Source organism: Pochonia chlamydosporia, chromosome 5 (genome assembly GCF_001653235.2).
Source record: "Pochonia chlamydosporia 170 chromosome 5, whole genome shotgun sequence".
Classification (NCBI taxonomy): domain Eukaryota; kingdom Fungi; phylum Ascomycota; class Sordariomycetes; order Hypocreales; family Clavicipitaceae; genus Pochonia; species Pochonia chlamydosporia.
In genome coordinates this window covers 4,289,368-4,311,156 of record NC_035794.1, presented here as the reverse complement: position 1 = coordinate 4,311,156, position 21,789 = coordinate 4,289,368, and the positions used below count along the sequence as shown (strand labels likewise).

At 48.5% G+C, this 21,789-nt stretch overlaps 10 protein-coding genes across 10 annotated transcripts; 5 read left to right on the top strand and 5 right to left on the bottom strand.

Annotated features, from left to right (window-relative positions):
* Positions 1–607: 607 nt before the first annotated feature.
* Positions 608–2,275, top strand: VFPPC_10849 (glucokinase; the record flags this gene model as incomplete). Its single annotated transcript, XM_018289156.1, has 2 exons — positions 608–698; positions 783–2,275. 2 exons carry the CDS (start codon positions 608–610, stop codon positions 2,273–2,275), a joined length of 1,584 nt encoding a protein of 527 aa, XP_018142842.1.
* Positions 2,276–2,615: 340 nt separating this feature from the next.
* On the bottom strand, positions 2,616–4,270 carry VFPPC_10848 (sugar transporter; the record flags this gene model as incomplete). The annotated part of the gene is made up of 2 exons (XM_018289155.1): positions 2,616–3,981; positions 4,038–4,270. The coding sequence occupies 2 exons, from the start codon at positions 4,268–4,270 to the stop codon at positions 2,616–2,618; spliced, it is 1,599 nt and encodes a 532-aa protein (XP_018142841.1).
* An 866-nt stretch (positions 4,271–5,136) lies between these two features.
* VFPPC_10847 (glycoside hydrolase family 75) lies at positions 5,137–6,198 on the bottom strand (the record flags this gene model as incomplete). Its single annotated transcript, XM_018289154.1, has 3 exons — positions 5,137–5,544; positions 5,618–5,949; positions 6,030–6,198. The coding sequence occupies 3 exons, from the start codon at positions 6,196–6,198 to the stop codon at positions 5,137–5,139; spliced, it is 909 nt and encodes a 302-aa protein (XP_018142840.1).
* An 894-nt stretch (positions 6,199–7,092) lies between these two features.
* VFPPC_10846 (amidase) lies at positions 7,093–8,520 on the bottom strand (the record flags this gene model as incomplete). The annotated part of the gene is made up of 1 exon (XM_018289153.1): positions 7,093–8,520. One exon carries the CDS (start codon positions 8,518–8,520, stop codon positions 7,093–7,095), a length of 1,428 nt encoding a protein of 475 aa, XP_018142839.1.
* Positions 8,521–8,987: 467 nt separating this feature from the next.
* VFPPC_10845 (fatty-acid amide hydrolase) lies at positions 8,988–11,066 on the bottom strand (the record flags this gene model as incomplete). The annotated part of the gene is made up of 6 exons (XM_018289152.1): positions 8,988–9,127; positions 9,217–9,301; positions 9,396–10,108; positions 10,180–10,321; positions 10,411–10,680; positions 10,740–11,066. 6 exons carry the CDS (start codon positions 11,064–11,066, stop codon positions 8,988–8,990), a joined length of 1,677 nt encoding a protein of 558 aa, XP_018142838.1.
* A 918-nt stretch (positions 11,067–11,984) lies between these two features.
* On the top strand, positions 11,985–12,801 carry VFPPC_10844 (acetyltransferase (GNAT) family domain-containing protein; the record flags this gene model as incomplete). Its single annotated transcript, XM_018289151.1, has 2 exons — positions 11,985–12,411; positions 12,485–12,801. 2 exons carry the CDS (start codon positions 11,985–11,987, stop codon positions 12,799–12,801), a joined length of 744 nt encoding a protein of 247 aa, XP_018142837.1.
* Positions 12,802–13,199: 398 nt separating this feature from the next.
* VFPPC_16354 (hypothetical protein) lies at positions 13,200–13,870 on the bottom strand (the record flags this gene model as incomplete). Its single annotated transcript, XM_018294107.1, has 3 exons — positions 13,200–13,217; positions 13,284–13,496; positions 13,556–13,870. 3 exons carry the CDS (start codon positions 13,868–13,870, stop codon positions 13,200–13,202), a joined length of 546 nt encoding a protein of 181 aa, XP_018142836.1.
* Positions 13,871–15,207: 1,337 nt separating this feature from the next.
* VFPPC_10843 (ring hydroxylating alpha subunit (catalytic domain) domain-containing protein) lies at positions 15,208–16,524 on the top strand (the record flags this gene model as incomplete). The annotated part of the gene is made up of 2 exons (XM_018289150.1): positions 15,208–16,043; positions 16,107–16,524. The coding sequence occupies 2 exons, from the start codon at positions 15,208–15,210 to the stop codon at positions 16,522–16,524; spliced, it is 1,254 nt and encodes a 417-aa protein (XP_018142835.1).
* A 1,294-nt stretch (positions 16,525–17,818) lies between these two features.
* Positions 17,819–20,162, top strand: VFPPC_10842 (fungal specific transcription factor; the record flags this gene model as incomplete). The annotated part of the gene is made up of 5 exons (XM_018289149.1): positions 17,819–17,953; positions 18,027–18,082; positions 18,137–18,588; positions 18,648–19,561; positions 19,623–20,162. 5 exons carry the CDS (start codon positions 17,819–17,821, stop codon positions 20,160–20,162), a joined length of 2,097 nt encoding a protein of 698 aa, XP_018142834.1.
* Positions 20,163–21,205: 1,043 nt separating this feature from the next.
* VFPPC_16353 (hypothetical protein) lies at positions 21,206–21,394 on the top strand (the record flags this gene model as incomplete). Its single annotated transcript, XM_018294106.1, has 1 exon — positions 21,206–21,394. The coding sequence occupies one exon, from the start codon at positions 21,206–21,208 to the stop codon at positions 21,392–21,394; it is 189 nt and encodes a 62-aa protein (XP_018142833.1).
* Positions 21,395–21,789: the final 395 nt, after the last annotated feature.

Below are 21,789 nucleotides of genomic sequence, written 5' to 3'. Positions count from 1 at the left end.
TCAGTCAGACATTAGAATTGCATGGGAACATTAAAACCGACTTGACTTGTTTGCGGGGGGCATAAGCCGGGAAGCTCACGACCACGTGAGAGATATGCCTGAAGAACTTGGAGACGGCGATCTACCCCAAAACATGCAGGTACTTTGCTCCACGATTCAGCCACACGAAAGCACCCAGTAGGCATGATCATGCCAATCTTGATGGTAGACCCCTATCATTTGAGAAGTGGGTTGCTCACAGTCGACTTTCTTCCTGGACAATGACCAATTTGGGATAAGTGAATCCACTTCAAGAACCCAATTTGCCACCAATGATCATGAGTTGGGTTTCATCTCCGGCAAAATCCGGTCAATACCGGTTCGACCGGACCAACCCGGTGATTTCGGTCATGCAAACGACTTGTATGGGAATTACGGGATGAGCAGCAAAGCTTGCAATGACAAGAAAAACAAAAATGATACGACGCTGCATTTACTACATGAGGGCTCTGGTGCTTCAACACTGAACGATACGTTGCCAAGGTTGCTTTGGAAATGAGACATTCGCACATTGTTTGACACGTTGGCAGCTAGGGCGGCGCCAAGACGTGAATCAAGAGTGTACATGATGCCACCAGTCACCAACGATATGGCCGGGTCATTTGATTTGAGCTCTGAAGATGTGAGCATTCTTGCAAAGCATTCTATCACCCGCATGAGTAGGTTAAATTCCAAGGATGTTGCTTCTCACAGAGCAAAGACAAGGTCAATGACCGGATTAATAGGAAGCTGACAATAGACAGATGAGCTGCTGGCATGCCATGGTGCTACACAAATACCATCATTTGTCACCAAGCTTCCAACCGGCTCCGAGGTTGGACAGTTTCTTGCTGTTGACCTCGGCGGGACGAATTGCAGAATCTGCCTGGTCGATCTTCAAGGGAATTCAACATACAAGATACTGCAGTCAAAACATATCGTACCACGGGAGCATATGGTCAACTCCAGTCACAAACCACTTTTCGACTTTATTGCATCGAGAATTAAGCAATTCCTTGATACCAACTCAACATCTGGCCATGGCACTGGTGAAAAGGGGGAACGAAGCAGTCCCTTGAATGAGAAGGCTCTCAAGTTGGCGTTCACTTTTAGCTTCACTTACGAAACCATTTCCCTCACAGAGGGAAGAATGCTTCAGTGGGACAAGGGCTGGGATATTCCCGACGCAATCGGCCAAGATCCCTGTGGTATGCTGCAAAAAGCCATCGACAGGCTTGGGCTGCGTGTTACTGCCGTCGCACTTACAAGTGACAGTGTCAGTACTCTGGCAGCAGAGGCATATGCTTGCGGAGGAAGTGTGTCGCCTCTTGCCGGAATAATATTCGGAACAGGGACAAATGCTGCATATACTGAAAAGTTAGAAAACATTACCAAGTTGCGCGGTGCTCACCAAGGTCGGGGAAACGACAAAGATGTGATGGTCATAAATTCGGAATGGGGAGGTTGGTACGACGAACACCCGGAAATGTTGCCGTGCACAATACATGATAAGACTCTAGACGAAACATCCACCAATCCCAATGAACAACTCTTCGAAAAGAGAGTTTCCGGAATGTACCTGGCAGAACTCACAAGGTTGGCTATATTGAAGGCCTCGGAAGATGGAGCTCTCACATGCACGTTCGAAGGCTCCTCGACATTACACAAACCGTATGCTTTAAGCGGACCTTTTCTTTCTTCGCTTGCAAATGATTGCAGTGATAGCCTACAAGCCTCCATTGTATGCATTGAGCAAACGCTAGACGCGGAAGGCGTGAGCCAAGCTGATGCCCACATGGTTCGTTCTTTGACGAAGGCCATAGTACGACGCGCCGCTCGCCTGTCTGGGGCTGCCATTGCTGCGCTCATTATCCAGTCAGGCAGACTGCGTAACATCACAAAACCGTCGGATATCTTGTTCAGGGCCAATGAATTAGGACACAAGCGAAGCAGAGGCTTCATATCATCACTGATGTCTTATGCCAAGATTCTACTATGTTGGCCAAGAGACGTAGAAGAAGTGTTTTCTTATTCCTCATCGAATAGGACTGACTCACTTGTTCCCGAGAATGAGATGATTGTCATCGGCGTCGATGGGTCCCTGTTCGAGTTTTATCCGACTTTTGAAGCAGAAATCCGAGAAGCACTACGAGATGTACCAGATATTGGTCTGGCTGGCGAAGCAAGGGTTCGATTTCGTTTGACAAGAGATGGATCTAGTTTGGGCGCTGCGCTGGTGGCTCATGCAGGATTGTAAAGTGCGTTGGAATAATAGAAAACACATTGTAGATACATTTGCATCATTCTTCGCATAAATCGGACGGCAAGAACTTTGGCTAGAGGACCCTGTACACGAACATAGATAGTAATAATGCTAACTGTGAGGGGAATCTGGCATCCCATGCTACTGTGTATTGCCTTGGTTTAGACGTGAGAGCACTTCTCCGTACCGTGCCTATTTTATGGTGTTAGTTGACTTTATATATTCAAAAGAGCGAACACCTATGTGTGTGCAACAAGCAAGAGAAGACAATGTTAAACTGCTCAAATTCTGTGCTATCTGTATCTCACAATTCAAGACATACGGCGCAAGGTGTTCAAGCAACGGCATCTCCCTTCTTGTCTGCTGCTTCATTGGTAATCTGGTACACCAAAGCATCCGATTTCTCCGCATTGTGAACCGTTTCGGCTTCCAGCCTCTTTCCGTAGTCCTCTCCATCGAGAACCGCTGCCGTTTCTTCCAAACTAAGTGAGCCAGTCTCAACAAAAAGAAAATACACGACAAGGAGCTCAAACGCTAGCCAAACGTCGTACATGATGTAGTACTTCCATCCGGAGTTTTCCACACCAATAGGATTCACATACTGATTAAAGATGAGTGCCAAAGCCACAAATAGGTTGTATAGGACAAGTCCCCTGGCACGAAGGTTGAACGGCAGGATTTCAATAACATAGGCGACCTGCAAAGGTGTCCAGCCTATGCTGTATGCGAAGTTGAACAGGAAAATCATGGCAAGGACAGCTTTTGCGTAAGGACCACCACCTTCACCATCCAGGGCCGTCTGCTTTTCGTAAGTGGCCTCAAGCGCCGTCCAAACAATGTATACAACAAGACAACCAGCCGTTGACGCGAGAAACATGGTGCGCCTGCCGAACTTGTTGATGACAGCCGAAAAGAATAGACTCCAAACCATGCTCCAAACCGTTAGTAAGGCATTTATAAGAGTCTGGGTATCCTCAGATGTGTAGCCGATGGAGTTGAGAATCAAAGTTAGGTAATAAGAAATAAGTCCATTGCCGCTCCACTGCGAGAAGAAGCCGACTGAAAGAATGATGAAGAATCGCCGTCGATTACCCTTGGTCTTAAAAAAAGATAGATACGAGGTGGTCTTGTTATATTCAGCCTCAAGGCGCAAAGCAACTCGGATTTCTTCCATTTCCAAGGCAACTATTGGGTGAGCATCGTCGCCATTTGCATGATACTTTGTGATGAGCTTTCTTGCCTCGTCATCTCGTTCTTGCGAGATGAGCCAACGGGGAGACTCATCAACCAGCCAACAGAGACAAATCTGCAAGACGCTGGACGCGCCTTGTAGCAGTGAAGGGACTCGCCAAGACCAGGTGTTGCCGATTCGGAACGTTCCAAAAGTAACCCAGGCTGCGCTAAGTGCACCCAAATTCCACAAACTATTATAAATGCCAACGACTGGGCCTTGTTGCTGGGGATATGCAAGTTCCAGTAGAAGGAGAGGTGCCGCAGTGATATTGAAGGCCAACCCGAGACCAATTATTCCTCTTGCTGCAATGAACATTCCGGTATTTTGTGCAGCAGCTTGAAGCACAACTCCGAGGAGCAAAAGGACGGCACTGGCCACCAGCACGGGACGACGGCCAAATTTGTCGCAGCTTATGGCGCAAAATGGAAGCGCAACCAGTTGGCCGACATTCTGAATAGCATTTAGTCTGTGTATTGTTAGCATAGTCGAACTTTCTGACTCGTAGCCCAAGACAATACTCACAGGCCAAGTTGCGATGCGCTAGGGTCATTGAAATAGTCCTTCCAGTTATCTAAGGACTGAAGCCCATTCATCATTGAGCCGTCATATCCTGTCGCGTAACTAGAAACCTGAAAAAGCAATAGCATCAGGTTGAGCTTGACAATTCCTGCATTTGACAGCCATGAGAACCCCTTGGCTTGCGCACTTGTCATGTCGGCCAGCGCGCCATGCTGATGAGATTGAGACGGCGCCATTTGGTCAAAAACTACAACACTCAATGCTTCGAAAATCGGAAAGTGTGCCGTTGTTGGGACGAGTCGATGATCGGAGCTGCAGCTGAATTCACATGGCCGAATGATTATTTGTATGTTTAGAGACTCGCAGCATCCGCTGGTCAGATGTTATCAAGACCCCAATCACTTGTTTTTGGACAAGGCCCAAGCATCGGCCCGGATTGACCGGTTGCCTGTGTTGGATCCTGATCGGAAAGCAATAATTCCAGCCACAAACCCGGGGCGTTTCGTGACCACTCTTCCGACCGACACGGGATGGTAACTAGTCTAGTGTCTTGCTTGATCCATTTGGTGTCTGGTACTCCGCAATACCTGAAGGGTCTCCCAAATTATCCCAAAAGCCACCAACCCCAGCCCTCATGCTACGTCGTTTGGCTTGGGTCTGGTCCACTGAGAGAAGGCTGTTCCTAGCCACGGGATCGCTGGCCCCCCTGTTTGGCTATGTAGCATGGTCTGGCAGGGAAGGTCTCGTCTCAGGGAAATGTCCAAGGGCAGTTCCATATGCGAGCGCTTTCACAAGTAAGGCAGACGATCCCGGCCAGCTGGACCTCAGAAGCTGATTGTGGCTGTGATGTGTATGGGTGTGTGATCTTATACAAGCTTTTGCAAGTGTGGGTATTGTATTTCTCAGCACAAAGCAAGTTAAGGGTATGGAAATGAATCTACAACACATTTTCAAGTTTGAGTATAAGAAATCAGACATTTTGCAAGCAAATATATAAAGAGAGCTTGTGAAGCTCTTAAGAAAGAGAGGTTATGTACACAGGTACCTAACAGCGAATGAAATCGTCAAGAGTTTGCAATATATACTGGTGATTGTCGTGATGTCAAACGTTGGAGCACTTCTTTGACTTGCAAACAAGATCGCCATCGCAATCACCATCAGAGGAGCACTTGGCCCCCAAACAATGACCAGTCCATGAGCAAGTTGGGGGAGGAGGAGGGTTGCTGCCGCCGCCGCCACCACTAGTGCTGCCAATTCGCTGAACGAGCTTGTTACCAAGGGATTCCAAGGATGACTCAAATTCAGTGAAGCTCTTGGCATTCCACTTGGCCCCATTGGCTCCCGGCACGGCATCAGAACCGGTGAATGCGATATAGAGCACGTCGTTGTCGTCGTGGGCCTCATTACCGTTGACAGCGCTACCGTAGCATGCTCTGCCAAGCGAGTCGGATACCTCACCGATAAGTGGAGGACCATCATCGCCATTGGTGTCTCCCCAAACGCCGTAGAACTACACCAGAATTAGTAGCGGCCTTGGCCAGAGGAATGTGTGTTCAAATTCTGCAGAAACCAGGCTGACTGACCATCTTGTCGCCACAGACGACCGCAACGATTGACAACGGCTCGATACCATATTGCTCTGGCTTAAACGTGACGTAGCCAGATTTACTACCATCATTGCCAAGAACAACAAACGAATGGATGTAAGCATTTAGATCCTTAATGCCCTTGTTGTACCCAGCAACAGTGTCTTGGAAAGTAGTCTGGCCCTGAGTGTCTGTGGAGCTATCGCAGCTGCCGTCGCCTTTGCCAAGAGCTCCGTCACAGTCGATATCCATGTTGACAAGGTTACCATTCTTGCCTTGAAGGTACATGATACCATAGTCATCGAGATGGTCGCCACAGTAGCCGAAATCTGTGAAATACGATGTTATACGGTGTGTTCTACTTGTCGCGCTGTATTTTGGTTGGTTGGTCAATCGGTTCGTTACTTACTCTTGGAGTCGCCTTCTTGGCTGTAGAATCCGCCCTTCAGCTCCTTTTTGCAAGAACCCTGTGCTCGAATTGAGTTGTAAAGGTTGCGCACATTTTGAGGGACATCCAAACCAACGGCAGGAGCCACAAGCAGACCTGCCAAGGCCAGCGACGCAACACTAGACTTCATAATGGGAGTGTTACACCAAAGAGGTTTCGACTAGGAATGGTATTGGGGTATATCTCAGAGATTGTGGGATGGGTTTTGTTTCGCAACTTTCTAGTTTCTGTCACAAAGAGTAAGGGATCGGCGAGAACATTTATAGTTGCCATTTCTGTGACCTAACCTGCGATTCAACTAGTTGCGATCCTTCATACAGTTGTTCCGTTTCAAGCACAGTTCTTCCAAACCCGAATAACCAGAGTAGCATCGTTTCAAGCCGAGTCCACGAGCCCTTCCAATGAGATTCAAAGCACACTCCTATTTGACCAAGGTAAAGAACGCCATCCGCTCTGCGAATTGCCGCCTAACTTCTGGTTTAACCGCATGCAAAGCTGGGGAATCCTAGTCATGACTGACCTCTTCCGTATTCACCGGTGTTGGCCGAGGTTGGTCTTGTGGCCACCTTCTAAGAGGAACTCGGGCTAACCGCAATATGCAGTTAAAGGTGGGAAGGGGGAGGAGAACCAAGCCCACGCTACCCATAATTGAGGATGAAGTGCTCAGCTTGAACATTATCCACGCATCTCATGAATGGACTAACATTATCACTGAGTATCCCGACACAACATCCGGCCTTGAGATCAAGGGTTGCGATTGTTCCGCTAGACGAGAATTGGGCTGGCATTCGGATATGAGTGCCGTGATATAGAAGAGATTTTGGTCCACCAGCCCGCAATGGCCGACGAGAGACAACGTTACAACCAGCCGAGTCGCAAAATTACCAAGAAGCTTCGCGCCTCAAGAAGTGAGAAGCTGTAGCATTTTCTGCACAGCATGAATGCCTTCTACAAGCCAATACTAATTCCTTTGGTGGAAAATCCATTCCACACTGCTCTCATGCCGGTGAAAGGGAAGCATTACTCAAATTGCTGACAACTCGGCCACGTTCACATGTTTTGTGACAAGTCCCAAATGGTACCAATATATTGGGGATTGCTTCAAGCTGCGTGCCTCCCAGACGGCAGATATAAATGTTTCGGATCGTTGAATGAACCTTGGTGAGTATACGGCTATGGACGAAGCGCTGCGCAGCTGGTCACTTCTTTCTCTTCCATCCGAAACCTCTAGACAGGCAGCCATCAAGGCAAAGTCGATGCACCTTGGGGTTCGGCCCGCGACCATTTTGGCAACCTCTAGTTGCCGCAGAATTGTATGTGCCATGGATAGGGCCGCGATTTGCTCCGTGCCAAAGGGATGTTGCATCCGGTGTAAAATTAGAAGAGCAGCTAGCTGCATAACGTGTGTCTGACACAGAATATTGGTAACTTCAGATGTTGTGTAGCTTTCAGTGAAGTTTGGGGGTACAATTGGTCTCCAAGCCTCTATAGTTGTCTTCAGCTTCTGTAGCTCGCCCATCACTTCTTCCTTTGCCTGTGTACTGTGAAACATGGCAAAGCTTAGATGGCAGAGCTCCTGCAAATGCGGTAATAGTGTACCACACAATCCAACATAGCGGTCAACGTACTCTGAAGATTCCAAAGGCTGTGGGCGGAACCTTAGCGTAGGCAGTTCGGTTTGCAGCAAACATTCTGTAGTCTCACACATGACGACACAGGCTAGAAAGCCAAGGTCGGCATCGGGAAGCTTGTTGGTGTGTGACTCGTACACCGGTCTGATGAGACCGAGCACGCGGCTGCAGATGGCGAGCGAGTCCTTGCCGCCAAAGCGCAGGACGAACGTGAGGATAGATCCACCGAGGGCTAAACACGAAGACACATCACTTGCATTCTCTACTTTGAGGGTCCTCAACTTTGCCAATGCCGCAGATGCCCGTCTGTAGCTGCTGTCCAGCCTTTGTTCTGTGAGAGTTCCAGATGGGTCCTCACCAGGATACGGCACAGACAACACACAAGCGACATAGGCGTCTTGTAGCAGGGCTGGTGCCTTGCATAGTTGGCTAAATAAAGACTTCCGATGTGCGTTGCAGAAGCTTGGGCCCAGAAGGAACTGCTCAATGAAGGAATTGTTCGCAAGAGTACGGTGGACAAGCCAAGCTTCTTCCTCGGAAAGCTTTTCGGGTATGTTGAATATGGCAAGAATGTCCCCTTTGCGGTCTTCGCTAATGTCAACGGCAGGGTCTAGTGACTCCGATCCACGCTGCCGGCGTGCTCCTTGGATATGATACGGCTGTGGCCGGCGACCTGGTCGCTTGAAGGGTCGATTTGACGTGCAAGTAAGTCGAAGGCGGGTGCATCGCTCACACGAATTTATGCTGTTTGCGCGACGACATCGCTCCTTTAGCGAATGGCATCGATCGCACGACCTTGGAAGCTGAGACTCATGAATCATGATGGCATCTCATGTGGAAGCTTGGGGTTGGAGGTTGAAGGCACCAGACCAACGACCATGTGAAGGGGTCAAGTATCCGAAGATCCGGGGAAGATCTGAGGAATCCATTTCCAGTTTGATCCAACCAGCCTCAATGTTCCCCTCCACCTCCTCCCAGATGGTCAAAATGGTGGGACCAATTTGAGTTCAATTGACCAGACCAGACCGATCTGGGATTGCATTAGCCCAGTGTTGCGGAGCCTACTTGTAACCGAGTGCCCAACATTTGAGGGCCCTGTCATCTATTTCTTCAGAAAACAATGTTGGAAGCAGGTGCGCATTGTTGGCAAAAAGAGAAAAATCTATCAATTTATTCCTAAATAATGTTTTGGCGTTGGCAGGCTCGTTGACTCTGTGAATACTAAGAAAAAGCCATCAGGTGCAATGGTACTTCAGCCAACACGGCCAACCAGGCAGTTATTGGCAAACTAAAATTGCTTCTTATGGTGATTACCCTGTTGCAAACACTGGTCAATAATCTTAGCAATATCCAGACACTCTTCGTCGCGCATTGCCGACGTAAAAACTTGAATGGATAGTGGTGCTCCGGCTAGCATCTCTGCATTGTCTATTGGTCACGCAGTACTTGTTAGCTTTCCCCGGCGCCATGAACCAAGCTGTTGTTGTTATTGTGTTTTGGTTGTTGATCCCACTTACATGGTGGTGCAGTTTGCCCTAGCTCAACCTCGAAGTCCGCATCGACTCCAGAAACCGTTCCAAACGGAATGACGCAAGCAGGATACTACTTGGAGTTAGCAAAGTTGCGGCCCCCAGATACACATACGATGTTCATCGCAGTCCAAGAAACTACTTGCATCCAAGAGGTTCAGGAATACCGTGTACGCCGGCACCCCAAATTCGTCGTGTTCAACCGCAGAGTTTTGAGCACCTGGCCCTACTACTGCGTCAAGTCGATGCCTCAGCCATAGCTTGTTCCAACCATCGGTAATATCTGCACGCTTCACATTTAATGCAGCAAATTTCTGTAGAGAGTCCAGCCCATGGATCTCCGCAACATATTCCATGCCCATTTCGTAGACTGCTTGTTGAAGTCGAACACGGGATGGTATACTTGGTTCCCCCGCGGCCTGAACATGACGACTGGCTGTGTCGTCAAGGGAAAAAAGGCTCCACGAAACCTGGCCGGCCTGATCAATGCGGCACTCGCTTGGACCAAGTTTTATTATTTCATGACCTTGTGCTTCTAAAAGATGGACTGCTTCGTTGATCGCTGCTCTGACGGGTGGATGCAGAGGAAATCTTGGATCCTCAGCCAGCAGTCCCAGTCGCAACTTTCGCCCACTCAGGCTTTCGACTTCTCTCCATGGCACATCAATAACTGTAGAGTCGTGCTGTCTCGGATTGGCCGATAAGACAGCCTTCATGAAAGTTGCAAGGGAATCAACATCATTTGTAAGGGGTCCGGCACATGGAAGTATTGGACGAAATCCAGGGTTGGCGCAGCCTCTTTGTCCTCCATATGGAATTCGACCAGCCGTCGGGCGGAAACCATATGTGCCACAGCACAAGGCCGGAATTCTCACAGAGCCTAGGAGCAAAGGGTCAACTTGGAATAATCTTTGCATGAGTAAGTTTGATATCTTGAATCCAGAGACTCACCTCCAACGTCTGTGCCTACACCAATCGGTGCTCCTCGCATTGCAACAAGAGCACCTTCGCCGCCACTTGAACCGCCAGCCCCCAAAGCCGTGTTCCACGGGTTCAAGGTTCGCCCAAACACATTATTATCTGAGTCGGCAGTCTAATAGAAAGAGATGACGTGTAAGAACTTTTGCAGAGAACGCCTCGAGTTGTTCCCGCCCAAAACCCGCAATTGCACTGAGTACGTACCATTAAGGTCTGGGGCACGTTTGTCTTGCAATAAAGCACAGCACCTAGCTTAATCAGGATATCCACCAAACTGGAATTAGAGGAAGAAATCTGGTCCAAATACGCAACCATGCCAATGGTTGCTTGGGAGCCCTGGATTTGAAAGCTGTCTTTTATACTTATTGGGAGACCATGCAATGGACCAGCTAGCTTCCCCTGTTCTCTCAGTGCGTCTAACTCCCTTGCCCGCTTCTGAGCAGCTGGAAAATATGTCTCTGTAAGACAATTTGTCTAGGAAATTCAGCATGTAGTTGCAGTATACCTGAAGTGGTACTTTAGAGACTCCATACCAGTTGTTGTGCTAGGGCAGCACGCTTCGAAAACGCCACGGTAGCCTCTAATGCCGTAATCTGCCCGGATGACAGACACTGTAAGAGCTCGGCTACGTTGTACCGTTCTGTGATCTCCAAGTCCCGTTCAGAAAGAATTCCCGATCGTTCAATGATATTCAGTTGAATCATGTTATTTTTGGACTTGTCCAATGGCTTCCGCAGCGTATCAAGTAGACTTTGGTCCAGCCGCCAAGCGTTGGGGATTGCCTCACGACATGCCTGTTGCTTTGCGGCGACCCGTCGACCCCACGGGACTGTCTCAGGATTGGCAGGTGTTGAACCCATACTTGTACGCCTTTTTGATTTTCGTAAGTGTATTGCTTGGAAACAAGAATTTTATATTCGACACTCTCTAGGAATAAAATGAGATCAGAAATTCCTCCAGATCCTACAGCCCGCCCGGTATTAAATACCAGACACGATAGCATCAGGGCCGGTATATTCCCGGGTCGACAAAATAATGAAATGCGGGTTGCGCATAGTTCGCGGGGAACCTACCGGCGGAGGGTTGAAGACGCAGGCATGCCACGCCTTGGCCAGACATAGACCTGTTGAGCCAATAAACGGTTGACACAGTTGGCGTCAAAGCACTATTAGATGAAGGATGGGGCAACTAGTGTTTAAGTGTTCCCCAAACTTCCCAAAGTAACCAGACCCAGGCATTTTGATCAATCTTCCACCACCTTTGTCAAGTCCCAGGCCAAGCGGCAGCCAAGGGCATGCCGAAACTGCCATCCAATGGCAACTATTGATTGCTGCCTGTACTAAGAGGAAAGGCATTATCGTACTACCTAAACAACAATACGCACTTACCATACTACATAGTCAAGTTGCGTCTGAATGTGTACAATGCCGAGGCAACATGACAAGAAAAAGCGCAGATGTTCCCTGTTGCATCACGAGTTCTTTTGGTGTTCCAGTTGCCTGCGGGAGAAACCAACCAGTCCACAGCAGATTTGACCGGTCTAGGTTGGCTTCCCCATAGTTACTCTTTTGGCCGCCATGAGTCACCCACCGGGCCAGCATTTCAACTAAGTTTTACTCAAGTCTCGTTCCAACCTTCTTTGCTTAGTAGACGGTTAGAACAGGGGCGAGTACAAATGCATTCGGAGTTCACCGTTGAGAAGACTGTACAGATATCCATCAGCTGTATCTAGACCAGACTCTATACTGTCAATTGCTCAATTGCCGACGCATCGCGCCATGGCACAAAGAGACGACATCGTAGTCCGTCCGGCCGTGAAGGCAGATGTTGACGCAATTGCTCGCATCCACTACGCTGCTTTGGAGCTCTATCACGATTTCTACGCCGCATTCCTCGCGGTTCACCCCCGCCACACACTACCCAAAATCACCGCACAAGCATTGTCGAATCCAAAAGCAGTATTCTTGGTTGCCACGACTGGAGATGGATCGGAAGTCCTTGGCTTTGTGAGATATCACATTGAAACACCCATTCCTACTTCAATAGAACCACCAGCTGCGTCTGAAATACCGCAACACGATCATCCCGCACCATCTCCCTTTGCTCCGAAAGAGCATTTAAAGGAAGTTTGGCAACGCCTACAGAACACAGAGGCGCCGCTAAGTGAGCGTTACAAAGTTGAATCGAAGGACCGGGAGCATGCATGTACGTACACATAATTTCACACTCCCCATTCCAATTTCCAATCCTTTCTGCCATCCACTAACTAGCATCGAAGATGTGTATCACTTGATGATTGATCCATCCCACCAACGACAGGGAATTGGCAAGCAGTTGATGGAGGCCGCTATATCAGCAGCTGACCGAGTGTCGATTCCGACATTTATCGTTTCTAGTCGAGAATCGCATAGTTTGTATCTTCGGCTAGGATTTAAGGATCTTGCAAGTAGAGTTATCGACAACGAGGCATGGGCAAAAGAGGTCTGTCGCGTCGAACAGGAATCTGGGCAGTCGCAGTTCGCAGATCTCCAGACAAAATATTTTGGAATCACGGAGATGGAACATCTCATGGTTCGATGGCCAATTGGCACATAACATATGGCAACACCAGCCCCATTAGGGCACTGCTGGACAAAGCAACTCTTTATTTACTTTAGCTATTAGTTGTACTAGAGCAATTATTAGGCATTATTATACTAAAACAGTTCATTTGAGTGTGTAAAGCACAACAAGATCCTTCATACGCAATGTAATTGCATCATCCTAAGTGGTCATTCTTTGAACCTTCTGAATACCAAATACCTTGGCACATAGATAATAGAGGCGACTAAACATGAGTAGCTGGTGTAGCCCCATTCTGGCCTGGTGTAATATAGGTCGCGCTTGTCTCCGAATTTCTGGTTCCAGTTGTACTCGGTCGTTCTTTTGTTACAACGTTGCTCTCGCGCCGGGATCTGTGAAAGGCCCTCATGAGGAATGCTTCGATTACAATATTACAAACCAAGAAGAAGCTATTTAATTAGGCATCAGTGACCGCTCTTGCCACGGGGAGTAGAACGACTGTAAACTCACAACGCAATAAAGTTGAACGACTCTACAGTTCTCTTCAGCGAACACTTGCCCAGGGGTGCCTCACGACAAAGAACACCACTCCAGTCCGTGGCGGAGAAGATGAATGACGTGAGCCACAAGTACGAGAATATGAAGTTGACAGGCAAGAAGTAACCTTCGTAGCTACTAAAAAGAGGCGAAATCATGGCAATTAGATAAATTGGCATCGTCACTACTGCCTACAGTTCGGCGGTTGGTTACCAACTCATATCATGGTTCGGAATAAGATTCAATACGCACCACGACTTCCTGGTACACTATGTGAGACCCTCGGAATCTGTATTTGTTGAGGTAGTATGACACTATTCCGGTAACGATAACAGAGGACGCAAAGATCATGAAGTGGCAGAAGGCTGCACTGTATCGCAAACCGCCGTGCGCCATCTTGGTAATGATTTATGGACAGGAGCCGTTTCGTAGCGTGTATACAGTGACGATTAGAATCAGAACACGATGGAGGACGGACTCCCCAACCTGGCTTACAGTGCCTCCCAGCTCTTATATATAGGAATACCCAAGGGGCTGTCAGATCTATTAGCTGAAACAGCTGCATCTATAATATTGCCATCCCGCCTGCCATTCACATGACAGAATGGAAATGACAAAGTTTATTGTCTGCGGTCCAGACTGGTCTTTCTCTCATTCCAATCATACATGGCCAATCGTGATGAGAGAACAACGCCGTCGTACGAGTGACGGTTGGAATTGAGGTAGTAGCAAATAATAGTGGCTGGCCTTACTTTTGTCGCATCGCATAGATTTGGCATAAAAGAGACTTTGGTGGCACCGAATCCCTCATATATCAGTGGGCAAGCTGTTCTGCGGCGTTTTGCATTACAGCCATTGAATCAGCCCCCGCCTAACCATACTACAACCGGCCAAAAGAAACATTGAAACGACCGACAGAAACCGACTCTGTGTGAGGTGAGGTCAAGCGGTCTCTGAACAAGGCCACTCGCCATTTTTTTGTCTGGTGGTTTTGCGGGTATTTTGGACTTGACGCTTGGATTTAGACCGGACACAGCAACTGTGGTCTGCACAATTTTGACCACAAACGAGATGTCTTGAGCCATGCCATCCGAGGCTCACACTAAAGTCAATTGGGTCCCAGTAGTGGAAAAACGTGGTGCTGCGTCAGTCGTACGATTCTGGCCAATCCTCTTGCAGGTCCATGAAGCTGAGTGATCCTAAAGAGCTGAGCTTTGATTCACAACTGGCAGCACAGTATGTGGAACAGCCGCACTGAAGCTGAAAGCAAGTAAAGTATTCCGCCCTGCCGAATGTTGTATCGCCCCTGTACAGCCAATTTATGCGTCAATGTCCCAGGGTGCGCTCAACCAAAAACAATTCATGTTCGACTTGCTCAACTGCCTGAAGCGAACATTTGAAGTTACTCTGCACCAGACTTGAGAGACAGGACTCATCAATTTGGATAGATTGCCGCAACAACAAGGAATTCGCAGGCGTGCGCATTGTGTACGTAACAGGTTACATTGCAGTATCGCCTATCAAGACATGTTTTGCGTTGGTCAGGAAAAGGGAATGCGATGTCGCTGTTCCTGGTCATCGTGACCTTCTTTTGCGGTACCGATCACGTGGACGCCAGAACAAGCCGTCGGTGTTGCAGCCGATCACGTGGCCGCAATCGGTATATCTTGCCCGTCGGCATATCTGCCAGTCCCTTGTGTTCCAGAACGACCGATAATGGCATTGTGGCCAGGCGTTGGTGTGTTAAAGACAATAGAATTTCTTATATCAAGCTGGCCAAGATGCCGCCGTTCAGTTTTCCATGTATCCTCCCTTACAGCGATAAGGCTTTGTCAAATTTAGATCACGCCTATCTATTAATACCTTGACATCTTTTGCTTTTCATACCCTTCTTAACTTGAAATGGCACCATCCTTCTTGAAAGGCTACTTTGGCTTCGGGGGTAATTCGACAGTGGATGAGCTTGAAGAGGGTAAAAACCCCATTCGCGCCTTACCCGCCAGTTGGTACACTTCGCCAGAGCTTTATGAGCTTGAACGACGAGCAATCTTTTCCAAAAAGTGGTTGCTTACTACACACAAGATTAGACTTGCCAACCAGGGTGACTGGTTGCGATATGATGTGGCTGGATATCAGTTTATTATTACCAAGGATCGACAAGACAACATCAATGCCTTCCATAATGTCTGCAGGCATCGAGCCTTTCCAATTGTGACCAAGGAAACCGGTCACAACAGTGTATTGGCCTGCAAGTATCATGGGTGGTCTTACGGTCTCAATGGAAAGTTGGCAAAGGCACCAGGATATCAAGACATGGAGGACTTCGACAAGTCTAAGAATGGGTTGTTTCCGCTTCACGTCCATGTTGACAAGAATGGATTTATCTGGGTGAATATGGACGCCAATGCAGTCCCTGAAATCTCTTGGGAGCAAGATTTTGACGGGGTGGACGAGCAACCCCGATTTAATAATTACAACTTCGACGACTACGTCTTCGACCACTCCTGGGAGATGGAGGGAGATTACAACTGGAAGATTTTGGCCGATAACTATAACGAGTGTTATCATTGCAAGACAACACACCCCGACATTCCGACGATAGCAGACCTAAACTCGTATTATGTCGAGACCAAGGGGTGTCACATTCAACACTTTGGAAACCCAAAGCCAGAGCAGATCGCACGTGGCCTCAACGTCGCCAGCACTTACTTTTTCCCCAATGCGTCAATGAACGTTTCGTAAGTCTGTCCAAATACTCGCGCTGTTTGACAAGCTTTCAAGGCTAACACGGACATTTACAGACCACACTTTTTCTTCATGCAGAGATTTGTACCTCTTAGCCCTGGCAAGGCGATTATGAAGTATGAGGTCTACAGAAACAAGAATTCAAGTGATGAGGATTTCAAACTTATTGATGACATGTACAAGCGAATCATGTCGGAGGACAAGGTTCTTTGCGCTAATGCGCAGAAAAATATCAACACTGGCGTGTTTATCAATGGCGAGATGCATCCCAAGATGGAGAAGGGCCCGTTGTACTTCCAAAAGTTGGTGCGAGAGCTGTTGACGGAGCACCACCAGCTGGAAACGGAAGTGGGAGAGGAGGTATGGCCAGCACGTCAAACGCTGCCCAAGAGTGCGGTAGCGGCAGAGAAAGATGTCAACTTCTGCTCAGCCGTGGATTGCTGCAAAATCAACCGGGTGGCTGTTGAGGTGTAATAGACTGACTGGTAGCTCTTAGACAGAATGTTTGCTTGTGTTCTTTTGTCGTAATTTTTAACTTAGCGTTAATGAAGACTTGATTTTATTTGCTACAAGTCATTCTCTTAGCCAAAATATGCTTCGAAAAGACCTTCCATCACAAATCTTTTGGTGCGGGAGAAGAGAGAATGTTGCATAGACAGGTATCATTCGTTGTCTCCGCGATGGCGTCGAGATCTTGAGCAACTAATAACTTGACTTTTATCTGTCGATCAATGCTTGTCTTGCGTTGCCGTCCACCGTAATTGGCAAGTTAAATTGTTAGTTATATTTTGGGGGGGGAGGGTAGGGTAGTAATCGAGAACGGCCAATTTGGTCCGAACACGCCAGACACCACTTGGAGACTGATCGATCAATGCGTCACCATGAGCATGACTGTTACCTAACATAAACCGGGTACGGGATGTTGCAATACGAACACCTAATACAGTATGACGCTTCATTAATTTTCACTTATTATTACAGTATTATTATTTTTTTCTAATTTTTTAAATCTTCCCTCTCCCATGCATTGTGAAACCCGAACTGTCGAGGGTTTGGTAAGAAAAACGGCTTCAGCGGCACACGTAAGGGAAGACTACGCCAAGCGCCAAGTTCAAATGGGTCAACATGAATCCATCAGGTTCGATGTCGAACTATTCACACGCCCCCTCCCTCGTCGTTGCTGCACCTGTTGCCGAGCGGCGCCCTGATAATGAATGTCATGGTGATGTGCGTGCGTAGTCCAACACAACATGCACACATCAGGCCAAAGCATGCCCCGGACCTGGCGGCAGAACAAGTCTGGTGACAGGGATTGACAATTCAGTGAATGAATTGGTGTCCAAACTTTACCATCTCGTGGTTTCTCGCAGGTCAAAGTGGCGCCTCCTTTATCGGCCCAACGTTCTAGGCTTGGTATCTCACCCCCGCACATTTAACCTGACTGAGACACGCCAAATACGTATTCACTCCAAGAGTGTTCACTGTTTACCCCCCCATAAAAGAGCGTGGCGATAAGCCACGGCATATTGATGTGGTGGTCTGGTTATCTTTTCACTGATCAATCGTCGTGTCGAGTTGGGAGTCCATCTCAACTCACTTTTTTCCGGTGTCGTGGTCGGCAAGCCAAGGTTTGTTTGGCAAACATAATGACACCACCAGAAGAGACATTTGGAACTGCATCTCGTGGAAGACGGAGATCACATCATGCCTGCCTCACATGCAGGTCTGTCGCTTCTGCGACTCCAGCCTCCAACGTATCCGTCCATCCATGACTGACTCTGTGAGCAACAGGCGAAAGAAAACCCGATGCCCTGCCGAGAAGCCGGCCTGTTCGAGCTGTGTTCGCCTCAAGCAGCCCTGCTCTTATCCGCCGGTAGTGAAGGCCTCTCGAAGTGGCCGATCGGTATGTCATGGCATGACCGTCCTCTAAGAGATACTTGGAAAGCAGCTCTGACATTTTGCTTTTTTGTCTACAGGAGGAGAGATTGGCACACCTGGAAGAGAAATTAGATCTCCTCTTAACCGGGAGGTTGTACAGACGACGCCCATAATATCACTTTCAGACCTTCTGACCAGGTTCCCAAAGGCCAAGCCAGTCTTCTAGCCAAGAACAAGCCTCCGACGATGTTTCCAACTTTTCCGAAAAGTCACATTCAGCAACCCCGCCAGCCCGCGAGAACCAGAATGCGTTTCCCTTTAGCAGCCAGCAGCCTTTGCCAAACCCGTTCGCAAACGAGGTATCGCAACTCCGGCCCGGCCATTCCGACATTGCTCTAGGAATCCGACTCTACTTCGAGTTTTGCCATCGACAGCCTATTTGGTGCTTTGAGCGAGATGAGGTCAGAGACATCAGTTCCCTTACTGACGAGCTAGCTTGCAGCATCTTGGCTGTGACTTCTCGCTTTTCTCGAAAGGGTGACGAGTTGCAGGTCTATGGCGATAATGCGAGAAGTATGATCATGATACGCATAGCAAATGGCTCCGTTGGCCTGCCTACAATAGAGAGTCTTTGCCTTCTCTCATATTCATCATTCATAGGTAGGATGAAGCCCCCGGTCAATGCAAACCCCGTCTATTGCTAATTTGTCTTGGTGTAGATGGAAATGTGCACCTGGGTCAGTTTCACCTGGGGTTAGCCCTTCAGCTTTGCCGCTCTGCCATGCTGGATATTGACGCCGGTTATACCATGGATGATATTACGTCACAGCGCAAAAAGAGAGTCTTTTGGAGTCTGCAGGTCCTGGACCAATATCATGGTCGCCAGACCGGAGTGCTCAGTGCTCCAACAGAAATATGGCGGCAATCATATGGCTCCAACAGTGCTGACCACCGGCATCCCATGGAGCCAGACCCAAAAGTCCCCCCTCTACCCATCGACGACCTTGGTCATACAATACCGAGTGAACCCGGAATTTGGAACACTAGCGTTCATTTGGGATGGGTGTGGAGTCGGGTGCGCAAATACGTATCCGACTGTGCTCAAGGTATATTTCGAGAACCTTGGAGAAGGGACTCCATGTATGCTACCGTGTTATCCGATTTCATGGAGGCCGAGAACAGAATTCCTATGTGTCATAGGTATGACTCTGTCAAATTTTATGAGCGAAAGATGGAGGATCTAAAGATGAACCGCGACTACTGGGCAACGTGGCTCAAGGAACAATTCACATACCATGCCATTCCCACGGTTCTCAATCATCCATTTCTCTACATCGTCGGAGCACAACACAATCCAAACCTGGCTATTCCCAATACATTCTGGAGGAGATCTTCGGAGCTGGCTCTCATTCACTCTACCTGGATTGTCCGCATGATCGATATGGTGTTGGATAAGCAGGTACATCTGACTGATCCATTTTTTGGGCATATCGCAGCCATTGCAGCCACAGTGCACCTTTACTACTGTTGCGCAGCCGCTGCCAAGTTAAAACACAAATCCAACGCAGATTTCGCAAAGTGTAGGAGGTTTTTGAAAGGTTTCATTCCCTTTTCCCCGGCTTGTCGGGCATTGGTATGTATTTCTCCTTACTCGCACGGAGTTTCACTGAAGCTGAGTCTAATCATCACACCAGGACCGGAATCTAGATAAAATGACTCGGATAGCCGCTGGCTCCGAATCAAATGATGTAGAAGATTGGATGCCATCCAGGATTTACCTCAGTGTACCCTTAATGTGGAATATTTTGCAATTTAATTGTACGGCTGACTCGCGCGAGTTTTCGCATACTGGATTGTTGGACCCATCTCTAGCTCTTACTGTCGCTCGCGAAGATGAAGATGAGGCCACTACACTCGATATCATCGTGGCAACGTCGCCTGAAATCACAGTCAATACAGCTGACGGTGGTCAAGACGCGCCAACACTGCCCTTCAAGGGGACCGTCAATTCGTCGCCAAGCTCTACAAGGGAAACCGTCTTTAATGAACTATCAGCCGAGCAGGCCGATAGCCTTACTTTCAACACGACTCCATGGTTATATGCGGATCCTTCTCAATTTGATAGTATGACAGACCTTGTATATCATGACCCTCGGCCAAGTATTGGCAGCAGTCGGGATACGCGCTGGTGGGAAGGAGGGAATATGAACGACAGTATCTTTAGTCACATTTAATACTTGCTTCATAGCGTGCAGTGGATTTGGGGGCATATGACTAGATGGCAGCTTTTAGTGTACAATTTCTCATAATTTAGGCGCTTGGAGTCAGTTCGTTGGATCCTCTTGTTGAGAAGCAAATTCCCAGCCTCCTCGTGACACTGCTCAGTACAATTTGGATGGTTTTTAAGAGATAACAACCCCGCCCGTTGTATCCTCACTGGCGAGTATGCCAACATCCAAAACGATGGTTCCCTGTCCAGCCAACAGTTTGGAAGCTGCAACGGCACCAACACGATACACGGACTGTCGGCTATTTTCTTGGGTCACATCGCTCTAGCATCTTTCACAGCGACTTCGTCGAAAGATACCTTTAGTCAACCCTCGAGAAGCCAAATTTGTGCCTCGATACGACGGCCGTCCACAACTGTGTCAAGTCAAGCTGAATGAAGGCAATCATTTAGCTCTGTGCTTCGCCCATCCAATTATTGCACAGCGATTGACAACAGCTAATTAGCGTCGATCCTGTTCCCCTTTTTGGCATCAACGCGGCTTCGTTAGGTTCCAGGGAATGGGTCGAGCAAGGGTGTTGGCGGAGGACCCTGGGTGCATCCCAGAACAGCAGCCTATCGGCACAAGAGCCCACGATAATATCTCTTCCTCAGGTGAAGGTCCAGTTCGACCGGCGTCGGAGCAGCCATGTGGTGTGTGAAAAGGGACATGGCGTGCAACTAGCGCCCAAAAATGGCAACCATCCGACATCCCTTGCAGCAAGACACAACTTTGGGCCACTCATCAAGTTCCCCATAGCCATGTGGTATGTGCTGTTGTGCTCGTTCCTGTGCCCGTTAGATTTACAGTAAGACATTACTCTCCTCGAACCCCTCCGGACTCCCCGTCAGAGATGGAGTTAATGCAGCTTCTACAATGCAAGGAGTTCGGAGACCCCAGACTTCGTCTGTACCACACTCCACTGTGGCTAATTTTTTGTCCACTTTCCTGCGCAGCTTGCTAGCTTGCATCTTACAACCCGATAGTCAGCCTTTACCTTGCCCTGTCCAATGCGGTGCGCGCAGTATAACACGGAGCAGTTCCCAGAGAATGTTCCCCAGATGGCCTACATGTTTGGGGTAACTCAAAACGTCGACGATGTCATTAACAACCCCATGACTCCAACAACCCTGTGCGGCCCCGTCGGGTTAGAAACCCAAATGCACCGTGCTCTGCTCGTCAATGTTTGTTCTGGGTAAGGGTTGCCGAGCTGTGATACAGCCACATGACCACAGTAAACCACCCTGCGGGAAGCCAGCTTTGTTCTAGACTTTATCAGCCATACAACCAGCAACCCATGGCGGTCAGACCCAAGAAGCTTGCACGTTGAACAGCATGGGCAGGCTCAAGAGAAGTATCACAAGAGGGGGCTGGTGCTACGAGTATCTGCCATGCAGCCAACTTGTCAAAGATAGCTGAGGGTGTGTGTGTCCAAAAGATAACGACCCTCAATAATGAGGAAACATGTCACAATGATGCGTTTGATAGCAAGATACCGATTACGCTCACGGTGTGGCAAGCCGGGACTAATATGGACGTCATATCTCGGCTGGCGATCACATCCAGGCATGGTTCGTGAAGTGCGGGAGCAAAA